Below are 15,025 nucleotides of genomic sequence, written 5' to 3' on the forward strand. Positions count from 1 at the left end.
TTTCGAAAACCTGAAGTCACTGGCTTGAATGTGGGCTCATCCAGCTTTAGCGCAGGCTCACCAGCTTGAGTGTGGATTCATAGACATGGTCCCGTAGTTGCTGGCTTGAGTCCAAAGGTTGCTGGCTTGAGGCCAAGGTCACTGACTTGAAGCCCAAAGTCACTGGCTTGAAGCCCAAGGTTTTTGGTTTGAAGCCCAAGGTCACTGGCTTGAGCAAGGGGTTGCTGGCTCAGCTGGTCAAAGCACATATGAGAAAGCAATCAATGAACAACTAAGGTGCTACAACTATGAGTTGATCCTTCTCATTTCTCTCCCTTCCTGTCTTTCTGTCCCTGTCTGTCCTTCCCTCCCTCACTCTCTCTCTAATAAAAAAAAATAAGTTGAGTATCTTTATAGCAATGGTGCTTTTAAAGTCATAAAGAAACCAGGATGATTAAGATTTGCAGACACCTGGGAACACCATTGCTACTGTAAACAAGAGGGAGGAAGTGACTTCACCATTTCATGCTCTGTAGGCTCTAAATTATTCCCAGACAACTTTTTACATGAATTGTAGAATTCATCCAAGAAAAAAATGTTCAAGGAAAAAAAAAATTTGTGTGCTGCCTTTCATTACATTTATGCTGTTAGAGTATGGTTTGGGGACTTCTGTAGAGACACGTTCCAAAAGAATCATTGCTAAAAATTCTATAGTTGAAGCTTTCACTTGGCTCATGTCTCACGAGTTGAAGATAATTTAAGTGTAGGGCTGCCTGGAGACAGAGGGATGGAATTGTTGACCTTTGTTAAGTCCTACCTTTCAAGATGTTATATGCAGTCTGAACACAGCGCAGGGACGGGGAACAGTAGACGTGGTCAACAATGGTGTTACTTTCTAATAAGGCTTCACCTGCAAAGAAGAGCAAAAGAGAATCAATCTGATACGCTTAGCCTCAGCTTGACCCTCAGTGTGGGAGAGGATGCCAGTAGACCCCGCAAACCTCTCTTTTTGCAGTGATAGATCACATATAGCCTGCAGTCTCAGCCTTTTTTGTTTCCAACAAATCCCTTGATAGAGAGAGATTTATTTCTAAGAAAAGAAGCCAAACGAAAGACTCCTTTTTGTCTTTTTCTTTCTTTTTCTTTGGTGCTAACAAGCAGCAAAACGTCCATCTAGGAGAGACTCAGAAACAAGATAGTGCTCTGATGTCAAGGTTGTGATAAAAACTGGAGGGTTTATACTGTGAAAATTAGGTTATTTTAATTTTATCCTATGCGAAACAAAATTTTGACTTGTCCTATTCTTGGACACCAGAGGTAAATAAATCTCAACACCCATTACTTCAACACTTTCCTTGTGGACTCCACTCCTTTTCTCTCCCGATAAAGTCCAAACACATTAATGCAGCGGTCAAGGTCTTCTGTGAACTTGCCTGCCTTGTCGATTGCCCTGCTCACAGCCTCTGCTCTAGAAACAGGTCGACTGGTTTCCTCCACACTCTTGATGCTGTTTGTCCCATCTATGATGTTATTTGTTCTCCCCACTGAGAACGCCCTCCTCTCCCTCCTGCCTTCTTTACCCAGCTGACTTGGACTTCAGGTCTCAGAGTACCTCTCCTCTCCTCTTATGTGTCTTGTTCTTTTGGTTTTGTTTGTTTTTTTGGTGCTCCCATAATCTTTTTTCTTTGAGTTAGAAGGGTGAAATCCACGTAGTGTTCTAAAATTGTTTCTTCAATTACAGTTTACATTCAATACTATTTTGTATTAATTTCAGGTGTATGCATAGTGGTTAGACAACCATGTGCTTTACAAAGTGGTTCCTCTGATATTCCCTGCACCTACTTGGTACCATACACACTTATTACAATATTATTGACTGTATTCCCTATGCTGTACTTTACATCCTCAAGACTTTTGTAAATGCTAATTTGTATTTCTTAACCCCTTCACCTTTTTCACCCAGTCCCCCAACCCACTTCCCCTCTGGCTATGATCAGTCTGTTCTCTGTGTCTATGAGTCTGTTTCTACTTTATTCACTTATTCTGTTCTTCAGATTTCACATATGGGTGAAATCATATGGTGTTTGTCTTTTTCTGACTGATTTAGTTCAGTTAGTATAACACCCTCTAGGTCCATCCATGTTGTCACAAGTGGTTAAGACTTCATTATTTTATATGGCCAAGTCATATTTCATTGTATATATGTATCACCTCTTCTTTATCTGCTCACCTGTTGATGGCCACTTGGGTTGCTTCCTTATCTTGGCTATTGTAAATAATGCTGCAATGAACACACGGGTGCTTATATTCTTTTGAATTAGAGTTTTTGAGTTTCTTTGGATATATGCCTAGAAGTGGTATTTCCAGGTCATAAGGCAGTTCCATTTTTAGTTTTTTGAAGACCCTCCATACATTTTCCCACAATGGCCACACCAATCTACATTCCCACCAACAAAGCATGAAGGTTCATTTATTTCTTTTTCTGAGGATTTCTCCTGTTCTTTCATTCGGGTCATGTTTCTTTGCCTCCGCATTTTGAGTGCCTTTCTTTATTTCTTCCTGTGTATTAGGTAGATCTGCTATGTCTCCTGGTCATGGTAATTGATATCTTGTGGGGCTCAGTGACACAGTCTCCCTGATCACCTGAGCTAGGTGCCCCAGGATTGCCCCTTGTGTGGGTTATGTAAGCCTTCTTGTTATAGTTGAGTCTCAATTATTTTTGGCCCGTCTGTGGGTGGGGTTGTTCCACAGGCTGGCTGACTGTGAGAACCAATCCCAACCACACTGTACTAACTGCTGTGTGGATGTCGACCCTACAAAGTGGAATTTGTGTCAGCAGGGTCTAGTGCTTACTCAGACCTCCATTCGGGTGTGCCACTTGTGGAGCTGATTAGATTGTGCTTTGATATGGTATGGAGTCCACCAGGGGTGGTTTGCTCTTGGGGCTCGTAGGAGGGGCTCCAGCACAGGTCAATTTCAGATGCTGCCTATGACTGGCTCTGGGCTTTCTGTTTGGCCCTACAAAGCGATCCACAGTTTGTGACTGCTTCTGCTAGGTCTCAGTGGGCATGGGAGGGGCCAACTTGTGCACCAACATCAGCTTTGACCTGTATTGAGCCTGGGAGTAGGTCAGGAAAAAGCACAAGGCACCTTAAGATTTACCTCCACCTGCTTTTGTCTGCTGGCTGCCTGTTAGGTTCAGACACTAAAAGGGCCGCTGGTGGTACATGAGTTGCATGAATTAGATTCTCAGTGAGTCAACAGTTAGGTGACAGTGGTATTCATCAGACTGATACACGTTCAAACAGCATTGGTGCTGCACATGGGTGCAGGTCCAGCCCCTTTCATATCTCCACCTTTCTACCAATCTCAGTGTGGCTTCTTCTGTAAATCCTTGCTTATACGACTTCTCTTCAGCTAGTCTTTAGTTGGCTATTCAGATTGATTGTTTTATAATTTAGTTGTAATTACAGTTTGGACCTGGAAGGAGGTGAGTGTGACTTCTACCTACTCTGCTGCCATCTTGGATACCCCTATGCACCCATAATTCTGTACATGGTTTTATTTTTGAAAACCACATTGTAAACTATTTAAGTTTGTGCTTATAAGTTTGTTTTCCTGAGGGTGGGGACTCATGCTTGGATCGCCAACACCTAGCACAGTACCTTGCACAAAGGAAGTAAGTAATCAATCAATACATTTTAGGTAACTGAATAGGAAAAGGCCATTGAATCTGTATGGCAAGTTTTCTGCAAAGAACTGAATGTCCTCAAAGGACCAATTGGCCTCCATACATTCAACCATCCCAGGGTTCCTTGCTCCTCACCCTTGTGTTAGAGGCTGACCTCTCTGCCCCACCAAACCTGACCTTGCCCCATCACTGTGGCTGTACACCCTCAATAAGAATCACACTTTGTTCACTTTAGTAAACCAACCCTGTGTCAAGCACAGTGTCCTAAACTTCATGGTTACATAAGAAATCCTTTGAGGAAATTTACTGCTAGAAAAGTTAGAGGATCCCCTAGGAAGTGCCCTGGCACACCTGCTGGAACCAGAATTCTGAAGAGGTGGTCAGGAATGTCTGTGTAATTGTTCTAAGACACTTACCCACTAGTCTTGCTTGCATACATCCGAACACAGTAATCGGAGCGTCTTTCTCGTAATCCCGAAAACCACCGCTTCGCTGAGGTAAGCTATAAGGCATGTTCAGGTTGGTGCGTATGTAGCGGCCTAGGAAAAAAGTCACACAAAGGTTATGTGAGTTTCTTGTTCCTTAGGATTTACCATGCTGATCCTGACAGTCTCTCTACTTCTATTCCTTTTTGGCCAAAGAGACTATCTTGAGCTCACTAGAAATATCAAGGCTGTCATTTTCCTTTTGTTAGAATGTCTTGGAACCCACCCTTCTATTCTTCAGACAAAAGTGACAAGAGATTGCTTTTTAAGTGAAAATAGCAACCAGCTACTCTAAAGCAGGGGCTTCTCTCATACCAAGCCTCCCTGTCTTAAACATACCACTCAAATGAAAATGGAACCCACATGAGTCAGAGTGCATTAGAGGTGGGAACTCTGGCCCTGAAATCAGCCAAGGGTACTTGTCCCTGGCTCTGACTTTGCCATGTGACCGTGGGCAAAACATTTGCTTTTGGTCCCTGGTGTCCCAGGTTTTAGAATGGAGACAAGCACATTTACCTCTTTCCTAGCACTCAAAAAAAAAACAAACAAAAAAAAAAACAAAAACACACACATCAAGAAAGGCCTTATCAATGTAACATATTATAGGTTTTTCTACAGCCCATCTAACCATAAATAATTCCATAAGTGTGGCTTGACTCTGCCCTCTAGAGGCCATGATAGGTATACCAATGCTGAACAGGCCATCCAGCTACTCACCTTTGGCATCAAAACACTGGGCCAGCCAGTACTTCCCAAACACTACATCCATCCTCTCACCATGCCGACACACAAAGAGGCATCTCTTTTGGGGGCTAGCCTTGCTGTTGACTCTCAAAGGCTGCAGATAAAGAAAGAATATTAGTCGGGAAACCACAAGAAAGTAAACATGCCCTGGAGCCAGGTGCCTGGTGAGCTAAGCTCGGAGAGCATGTTCTATTAATGGATGACTTGGCCTATGAGAGGTGGGACTCATCCTACAGACTTCACAAGTTGTTTTGAGGCCTACGTGAGGCTAACTGCAGGTGCTTTGCACAATAAGAAGGGTTATGAAAATGGTATTTTCTTGGCTACTGCTGTTGCTAGTAGAAATACTAATACTACTACATGAACACCACTTGAGTTACAGCTCAGAAGGAAAACTAGCTAGTATGTAGAGAAAGCCATCTAGAGGGAGAGCGTCCCCCCTGAAAGAGATGCTTCATCAACTTCTTCAGGGAGTGAGGACTTTTGTTATCACGAGTATGTCTGCCTTATCTCTAACAGGAGGTGGGTAGACCACACGGTCCTTCCAATAATGAGGTTCTGCTTTGTCTATTCCAATCATAGTTTAGGCTCTGTTGTCCAACTACATACATGTTGGTGTTCCCAGAAGTGGTTCCAGGACGACAATTGTGCCTCTGGCTAGGAGAAGAAAAAAGCATGTCTATATGACTGGTTTCTATCACTGCCAGGTTGATCATTATAGATGTTTCTATGCGTCTTCTCTCTGAGAGAGTCAGCTATTCCCAGGTTCCTGAATGCTGCCACCTTCACATTGGCCAGCACTGAAATTATCCCAGTTGCCCTGACAAAGTTAATATGTGAAATGATGGCCTGGTCGTCCCCATCGCTTCTCTTACTGTCACGTTACCTAATTCAGGCCCTGGGCTTTAGCCAAAGCGATCTAACTTCTTATTTGTTGAGGTTCAATTGAACTTTCAACTTGCCTTTGTGTTGTACACACTATCCCCCCCCCCCGATTCTGTATCCTGCAAACTTTCTGGCATATATCAAGCACTAACATACATACACTGAACACTCACTGTGCACCAGGTTCTGTGCTAAAAGCTTTATTTTTATTATTTCTTTTAATATTTTTCATTAAAGTGTAGTTGAGATGCAATACTATTTTAGTTTCAGGTGTACAACATAGTGATTTGACATTTATATACCTTATGGTGTGATCACCATGATATATCAAGTAACCATCTGTTACTATATAAAGTGGTATTACTCACTATATTCTCTGTACTTTATATTATATTACATTTTCATACCTTTATTTTGTAACTGAAATGTGTACCTCTTATTACTCTTCATCTTTTTCACCCATCCCCCTACCCTATTTCCTTTCATCTTCCCAACGGCCTATGAAATAGATACAACTATTCTACTGTACAGATAACATGCTCTCCTCTCTGCAGAAGATCCTTCCTCACCAGCCTAGACCCAGATGCTGGTAGTGATTGTCAGGACCACCCAAACGACTCTTCCTAGGTTTGAGTTTTGGTACACATTAGTGGCCTCATCCATAGTAAACAGGTGCTCAGTGAATCTAGATTATGATGGAGGATGTGAGCCTGGCTGTCAGCCTTACCTGTGTGGGCTGGCAGATGTAATTCAGAGGAGTCATCTCCCCCTGGCCCTGGTCCTCATACAGCCGCCTCTCCGATATGCCATCACCAAACGAGAGAATGTTGGAAGATGACGGATTTAATATTGAGTAAGAACTGCAGAGGAAGATGAAGGAAGATGTTAAGTGCTTTGGCCAGAAGTCATTAGCCCTTCATCCTTGGACTAACAGGAGTGTGGGCACTGGCAGGAAAAGCTCCCTGGGCAGGGCGACGGTTGGGAAAGCTGAGCAGGTAGGCCCCGTCCTTAGGAGGGGCATTTTCTTTTATGCTGAAGCCTTGCAGTTAATAAATTAGGGGTAGATGGAGTTCTCTATTTGCAGTAGATAACTTCTTCCTTCTGGGCAAGGACAGGGCCTGTGGTTTTGTGCTTATTAAGATGCCACAGGCATGGTTGGCATCAAAATCATGTTAAAGAATAATGACGTATCAATATTGAACCATTGTTTCCAGCTATTCTGCTGGCTCAAAAGAAATAAATTCTGTTGCCTTTAATAGTTTGCATGGTGACTGCCATCCAAACACCCAGATGAGAGGGAGCATTTTTACTGTCTCCACCACTCTGCCTGTGGCTCCTTCTGGTCTAGGGAACCGCATGGCCATTATCCCCTCTTTCACCTTCTTTGGTCTCCAAACCCCTTTCCATCCCAATAACGCCCCGAACAAGACCATTGCAAACAGGATTATTTCTGAGAAGACCTAGATATGATATGCAGAGCCGTGAGCCAAGATCTCTCATTTCTGGGTGTAACACTGTAACTACAAAACCCCCACAGGGGTCTTGCAAGAAAGGGAGCCAGCACATCCCACCCTGTCCACATTATTTTGATTAGCTAAGACCTCCTAAGAGCTTTTCCTAAGAAACATTACAATTTCAATGTGGCCGTTGGTCAAATCCTGTGAGCGTCTCCTTCTGCATCACTGTGCAGTAGCAAAAGCAAACATTTTGATTTGATTTCTGGCTTCTTTAGAAGCAGGGCAGCCATAGGTCCCAGTTTGCCCAGCACAGTCCTGGCTCATATCTGTTGGCCCAGCAACCTGTGCAGTTGAATATCTTTTCTGGATTGCTTATTTTTTAACACACTATTATGCTTAAAATTTTAATTTTAAAAAGAACATATTTTTAAAAGGAAACTAAATTTGATGGGATGACATTGAGCAATAAGAATATATAAGTTTCTGGTGAATATCTCTGTAGCATTTGAACTGTTGATGGTGTTGTGCACCCATCACCCAAAGTCAAATCAGAACATTTTATAGTCACCAATATAATAAAGCTAACTGGTTGTTAGTAAAAATTCTTTAAAAAAATGGTTTGGGCCCTGGCCAGTTGGCTCAGTGGTAGAGTGTCAGCCCAGCATGTGCTGGATGTGCTGGGTTTGATTCCAGTCAGGGCACAAAAGAGAAGCAATCACCTGCTTCTCCACCCTTCCCCTCGCCCTTCTCTCTCTCTCGGTTCCCCTCGTGCAGCCATGGCTTGATTGGTTAGAGCAAGTTGTCCATGGGTGCACTGAGGATAGCTCCATGGCCTCCACTCAGAGGCTAAAAAAAGACTTGGTTGCCAATCAATGGAACAATGACCCAGATGGGCAGAGCCTCACCCCATAGGGCTCTTGCTGGGTAGATTCCGGGCATGTAAGAGTCTGTCTCTCTGGCTCCCCTTTTCTCACTTAATAAAAAAACCAAACAAACAACCCTCTCAAAAAAAGTTTGATTTTTAATAATTTTAGCACCCCTTTCACTCTCCAAGGTGTCCCTTTGTTTAACTGTAAATAGACCCATCCTAATTCTACAGGAAGTCACAGGAGCCTCAAACCCAAAACAAGTGAGGTTTCAGCCACTGTGCAAGTTGGAATTACCAGGGGAGATTGAAAAAATATGCATGCCTGTGCCCCACTCCTCGTAGTTTATGGTTCAGCAGGCCTGGGGTGGGATCCAGGGACCCACCGTTTAACAGAGCTGCACCAGTAAGTGTGATGAGACTTATTTTGGTAAAATTCAAGCAACTGTAGGCCAAGGAAATCCTGTGCCATTCAAACAGTCTTAATAGACCAGCTTGTTCTCTTGTATTTTAAACTGAGACCCTCCCAAACATCACACAGTTAAAGAAAATTCAGTTTCACTCTCTGATTCATCAAAGCTTCAGGGCCTGAAATGTCTGGATGGAACTGTCCCAACATCGTGCTTGTACCGGCCCCTTAACTTCTTCATTTATTATAGCTGTGAAGACACTGATAGAATGTACCAGCCCTTAATTTCTTTATTTATTATAGCTGTGAAGACATTGATAGGATTTCTTCCCTACCTCCTTCAGCTCCGTTGGCAAGGAGAATGCCAACCTCCAACTGTCACTGTAATCAAAGGACCTGACTCACTCTGAGACAGTCTGGAGCCATCAGTTCCAGCAGGACAATAGTCAGGTGATTTCTGTTAAGAGCAGCATAGAGAAGCTGAACCTGACACTCAGAACATCTTCTCAAGTACCAGGGACGAGGCCACCTCCCTAGGACACATCAGGCCTGGGTATAAGCCCAGAGGACCAACCTGCCCACCCTGATTCAGAAGACACAATGGGGCTCCACCAACTGACAAATATCTAGGGATCCTCAGAACTGGGCAAGATGCTCTAAGAAAGGGCAGAGGGACAGTATTTCCTGAGGATGGACTCAGAGAACTGAGGGCAGAGTAAGAAGAGTTGTGAAGGGTCACAGGCCCCAAATCTTTGCTTGTTGAGTAAGTCCCTTCTGAAACCTCCCATCGTGTCAGCCAGGTCACCCTCGAGTGCCCCGAGGCTGTACCTCCTCCTGTCTCTCTTTGGTCAGACGTGGGAGAAGATCTGCCTCCCTGAGTCATATCCTCCTCTGGGGTTAAGTATTAATAGAAAAGTACAGTCCTTCTACAGGATCACTTTTGTGGAAGAGACATTTGATTTGATGAGCATGTAAGCGGACTAGAAAACATGAATTAGGAAGAAAAAAAAATCATAAAGCTAATGACTGTTTTAGAGTCAGTGCTGTTATATACATGATATTGATCCCTGTAAAGCCAACTTCTTTATTTCAGCCTTCGTAAGACCCGTGAGTTTGCTGCAATTCATTATCATCTACATTTTCTCGATTAGCAAACAGAGGCTCAGAGAGGTAAGGTAACTTGGCCAAGGTCACTCAGTGGGTGAGTGGGAGAGTTCAGATTGGAACCGAAGACTCTTGGAATAAAAACTCAAATCCTTAATTACAATGTCCTAACAACTCATGTTGGTGTTTCTCCATTCTCAGCAGGGTTGACTATAGAAACTGATAGTTTAATTTCAGACATGATTCCCAGAAAAACAACATTATTGGTAATCTCTCAAAATAAACGGAAATGACACACAAACTGCTCTGTGATCATGGTCTGAAGTCTCCGAGGTTCACCCACGTTTCAACCTGAGCTCTAACTGGGCAAGAGTGGGCTTTGATGCAGGGATCTGAAACGGGTCAGCAGGGCTTCTCACATACCCTTCTCCCACGTGTAGCCCTGCTTTTATGAAAGCGATCTAAGGGCTATGCATCGTCAGACAAAGAATCTTTTAGTTCTCTGTGTATTCACATATATTACGCTTCACTTGTTTTCATAGGGAGAAAAGGGTAACGTTGGAAACCTAACTTCTTTATTTTCTTAGAAACATTTCTGAAGAAGCAAATGTTTGGGGAACAGGAGGCAGCTTTGACCTTCCAATTTATGCTACACGATGCTGGAAGGTCGTTTGGTGCGGGTGGGGCTGGGCTGGAAGGGAGCAGGAGCTTTTGGGCGATTAAGGAAGAAAATGTTCTCTCCCATCTTTGGGGTTGTGGTTTGTCTGCTTGCTGCTAGCCAGGGTAGGGGAACTTCTCTCCTTCTCGCCTTCCAGGCAAAACACTCATTGAAATTGCCCCTCTCTGCTTCTCTTTTGTGGTGACAATAACAGTGTTGGACACCATGCAGCTGGTTTTCAGAGCTTCCGGCTCCAAGCCACATTGGCACATGGCAAGAATAAGACGGAGGAAGAAGAAGCCAGCACACACCCCCTGACAAGATGCCTGAGTGTGTCAGGGAAGGGCTGGCTTCGAACTTCTCTGATTAAGAAAAAGTGCCTTTTGTTTTTTATTTTATTTATTGGGATAAAGCTAGCCATAAGATGCAGACCACTCTGAACAAGGCAACGGTTTGGTTTAATGAGGAATGAGTGAAAGTTATCACTCTAAAGAAAACAGGGGGACACGTGTCCTTCTTAGGTTCTGGCAGTTGCTCATTTCCTTAGAGACACTCTGTCACTTGGGCATTCACGTGCCCAGTCTGAGGATGTGCACAGAGTCACCTATTCAATGAGAAGTGTTTATGGCCCTTGACACTTGCAAACTCTTCCATTACTGGCCTGGCTGGTGTAGTGGGAATTTGCCCAGCTACTCTGGGGAGTTGGACCACTCTGAACAATGACCCAACACAGGGGATAGACACTTAAAAGCCGTGAAGACACGGCATGAGGATGACCCACCCTTCAGCCAGAGAAACTGGACCCCCACGCAGCCTCAGTTTAGTCTCTGCTCTGGAACTCAGACAGCTGGTTACATCGCATGAGGCAGGCAGAGAATGACTCAGAGAGATCCACTGCTCATTTCTTGCAGGCCCCAAGTCATCCCTTTTCTGGAAGTCTGGAACCAACAGAGCTTTCTCCCCCATGGCTCTGTTTACAGTAACTGCTGTCCCATATGTGTAGAACCAAGTCCATGTCCCCACCACCTCCTGAAAGTCGGCAATGTTTTTCAAAAAACAGCAGGCAGAGAACTTTGAGTCAGCTTACCAGTTAAATACCCAGGTGCTACACTCATCAGCCTTGGCGATGTAGTTCTCCGGCAGGAGTCCGGCACAGCCGGTGGTCAAGGACGTGCCATAGAGCCAGCCCTCACTGGTGTTCATCTGCTCTATGGGGGACATGAAGATGAAGTCCCCAGGGACCAGCTCCAGCTCATCATCATTCTGTGGGGTGTAGGGGTAGATCACCTGTAATGTCTGAAAAAGAGAGGGGAAAGTGAGGCCCACATCTGACCCATTCCACCCCCCCAGTGCCTCCAGGGAAGATCTCTGTGTTCTGCTTTAACAATGCCCACATCCAGATGTTGATATTTATAGGCACCCCTGGGGGCTGCAGGCTGTGAGAAGATTTGAATTCAGATCAGCATTTCTTCTGCTTTCTCTTTTAGAGTAAGGTGGGTGGATGTGTGCTTGGCGCTACTGGACGGTTCCAGACCTTCCTTTAGACATTTCTTTGCTTCGTTTTGGGATTGACACAGGGTTTTTAGAAGTTTATTGGAAAGCCCACAGGCTCTGCAGTAAATGGCTGTACAAATCGGGTTGGACCTAGTTTCCCCTGCTCCATTGCTGGGGTAGGCACCATAACAGACCCTTGAAACCCAGCTCGTGAAAAGTTAATTTTTTACATGGGGGTTACAGATGCACCAGATGGAGAGACTGTCCTGTAAGAAAGGCTTTGGGAGAGATTCCCTTTCTATAGAACTCAGCTGCTTAAGCAAGACATGGTTCCCTGCTTTCAAGGAGCTTGCTTTAGCCTGACCAGGTGGTGGTGCAGTGGATAGAGCATCAGCCTGGGACGCAGAGGACCCAGGTTCAAATCCTCGAGATTACCAGCTTGAGTGTGGGCTCACTAGCTTGTGTGTGGGGTCACTGGCTTGAGCATGAGATCACAGACATGATCCCATGGTCGCTGGCTTGAGCCCAAGATCACTGGCTTGAGCAAGGGGTCGCTGGCTCTGCTGTATCCCCCTGGTCAAGGCACATATGAGAAAGCAATCAATGAACAACTAAGGTGCTGCAACGAAGAACTGATGCTTCTCATCTCTTTCCCTTCCTGCCCATCTGTCCTTATCTGTCCCTTTCTCTCTCTCTTAAAAAAAAAAAAAAGGAGACTTTCTTTACACCTGCATTTTTAACAAAGAATTTGAAAAAAATTATCCTTTATAGTCATCCGTGTATATGTCAGCTTGCATCAGCGGACAGATGAAGACCACATTTTTGGGGGGTGGAGCTCAGAAAAAGTTCCCAGGGTTGACTACAGGCCATTCTGCTTCGCTGACTTATCCCTTGTTTGGTCTCCTCTCCTGGTAGATATAAACCTCACAGGCATAGGTATGAGGATACTTTGGAACACATTCATTTTACTTATTTAAATGGTTATTAACACCAGGAGACCTCAATAGTCCGGGAAATATTTCCTATCCCATTTGTTTCTCAGGGGACACTAAGGAGGAGACTCTCTAACAGGTTTTCCTATGCTCCCGAAACAGCTCTACCTTCTGGTTCCACTTGCAGGTTTTTAACTTTGGCTGCAGTCGTCTCATCTGCAAAATAATACCTGGACTATACAAGTTAAAAGAGGCCACCTAAGGAAACTCCTGAGGCCAGAGCCTCATATGCAGAAGGGGTGGTAGTTTCTATTGAGCCATGATGCCTCATCTTCCAGTGACACTTTCCTTTCTAGCCGCCGGAGCCCTGGACCAGGAGCGAGGTAGGCTTGTGAGCTATGACACAGTGGTGTCAAGGTAACACAGCAGAACATGTTATAAAGGGGGGCTTGACTTCCGGAACTCTTTAATGAAAGGAGCCAGTAAAAAGCATAATTTTTTTTTCTGAGAACGAAAGCGATCATGCACAGAACTCAAGCATCCCACCAGATTTCTGACATTCCTTCTGCTAAGAGCGCCCATTTCTTTCCCCGCTCCGACCTCTTCCCCTCTAGGTCTTCTTTGTCCCTGATCACCTCTCCACTCCTTTCCCTTCCCTCAGCCCCCCCCCCCCCAATCACTTTTACAAACCAACCAGGAAGGTTTTCCTCTGGGTTGTTAAAAATAGTTTAAAGAAAAAAACTATTCCCAAGAAATCTATAAGCTAGCTATGGGATGACCCACCAAAAGGAACAGAGTAAAGAGAGGCACTGAGTCGTGGGGGACGAGCCTGCACTCGTGTTCCTTAGGTACTCAAGCGTAGCGTAGTCCTGGCTGCTAATACCTTTGACCCAATCCAATAGTGCCTTTTCACTCAGAAATTCAAATAACTTCAGAGAACAACTCATTCCTCCTCTGACTTGGAGAGCGTGAGTATTTTATCTCTAGGTTGTCTCCAGGAAAATCTAGGCCCAGCAAGGGAGTGTAGCAGACAGTGAGTTCTAGGCAGAGAGTAGCTCAGCACCTGGGCTAACTTTGCTCCAGTGGAGCCTCGGCTGTGGGAGAGGAAGAGAGAGATAGAGAGAAAGAAGAGGGAGAAGGTTGGAGAAGCAGATGGGCACTTCTGTGTGCCCTGGCTGGGAATCGAACCCTGGACTTCCACATGCCAAGCCAACGCTCTACCGCTGAGCCAACTGGCCAGGACCGATACTCAGTCTTTTGCTGAGCATCTACTTGTAAGGATTCTTGAGTCTATCTAAAGTATGCTTTATTGCCCTTCTGACACAGGGTCTAAGTGCACAGTTTGCTGACTGACAGCTTGGGAAGGACAGTAACTGCCTTGTGCAATTACAGGCACTGAACTTCATTACCTTCGAAGCCCTTGGAGTCTTAGAAACAATCCTAGCTGCAGCACCTGTCGCTGTTGGACGCACTCTGCTAGGGATTACATGAAGGCTTTTCCTTAGAGCCTTTTATTTAGTCCACACAACAGTCCAGCAAACTATTACTGCCATTTTACACACAAGAACATGGAGGGCTGGGGAATCACAGAAATTGTAAAAGTGACTCAGCAACTGCTAGAGCAACAGAGCCAGGATGGGAGGCCATGTGTGCTGGACTCCACAATGTATTTTTTTTGTATACCTCTGTCCTTCTTCTAGATTTCTATTGCTTGGTGTATAAAACTTGCTCAGCCCAATGTATCTCTAACGTGGAAGAGGTTACATAAAGGACGAGCAGCCTGACCTGTGGTGGCGCAGTGGATAAAGGGTCGACCTGGAAATGCTGAGGTCGCCGGTTCGAAACCCTGGGCTTGCCTGGTCAAGGCACATATGGGAGTTGATGCTTCCAGCTCCTCCCCCCTGTCTCTCTCTCCTCTCTCTCTCTCTCTCTCTCCTCTCTAAAGTGAATAAATAAAAGTAAAAAAATAAAATAAAATAAGGACGAGCAGGCACTCCAAGTCCCAATCAGTTGAGGCTCTAAACAGCAGAAGGATGAGACTTAGGAGTGTTCCTGCATATCCCTTGCAGAGTACCCTGCCTAAACCACTTCTCTTCTCTGGATATCTGTTAATTCATTGGAATGACCAACCGACCTTGTCTCCTGGGAACCGAAAAGGGGAGGTGAGAAGAGGTTTCCCCACGCAAGGGGCTTCGGTGAATCCAAATGACCTCGAAGAGCTTTGCCAGAAGGAATGGGAATACGTAAGTTTTAACCAATAAAAGATAAAAGAGGCCAATTTATTTTTAGAAAATGATTCATGCGAGCTCTTGTCGCCTCTTT

At 44.7% G+C, this 15,025-nt stretch overlaps 1 protein-coding gene across 1 annotated transcript in view; it reads right to left on the minus strand.

Annotated features, from left to right (window-relative positions):
• The window catches only part of UBASH3B (ubiquitin associated and SH3 domain containing B), a 138,856-nt gene that overhangs the window by 8,539 nt on the left and 115,292 nt on the right, over positions 1-15,025 (minus strand). Inside the window, exons 6-10 of the mRNA XM_066259807.1 lie at positions 11,365-11,573; positions 6,512-6,644; positions 4,873-4,993; positions 4,087-4,209; positions 797-889 (exon numbers count right to left, since the gene is read on the minus strand). Coding sequence (XP_066115904.1) covers positions 797-889; positions 4,087-4,209; positions 4,873-4,993; positions 6,512-6,644; positions 11,365-11,573 — 679 coding nt within the window. The remainder of the gene's footprint in view (positions 1-796; positions 890-4,086; positions 4,210-4,872; positions 4,994-6,511; positions 6,645-11,364; positions 11,574-15,025) is intronic.

The sequence above is a fragment of the Saccopteryx bilineata genome, chromosome 2, assembly GCF_036850765.1.
Source record: "Saccopteryx bilineata isolate mSacBil1 chromosome 2, mSacBil1_pri_phased_curated, whole genome shotgun sequence".
NCBI lineage: Eukaryota > Metazoa > Chordata > Mammalia > Chiroptera > Emballonuridae > Saccopteryx > Saccopteryx bilineata.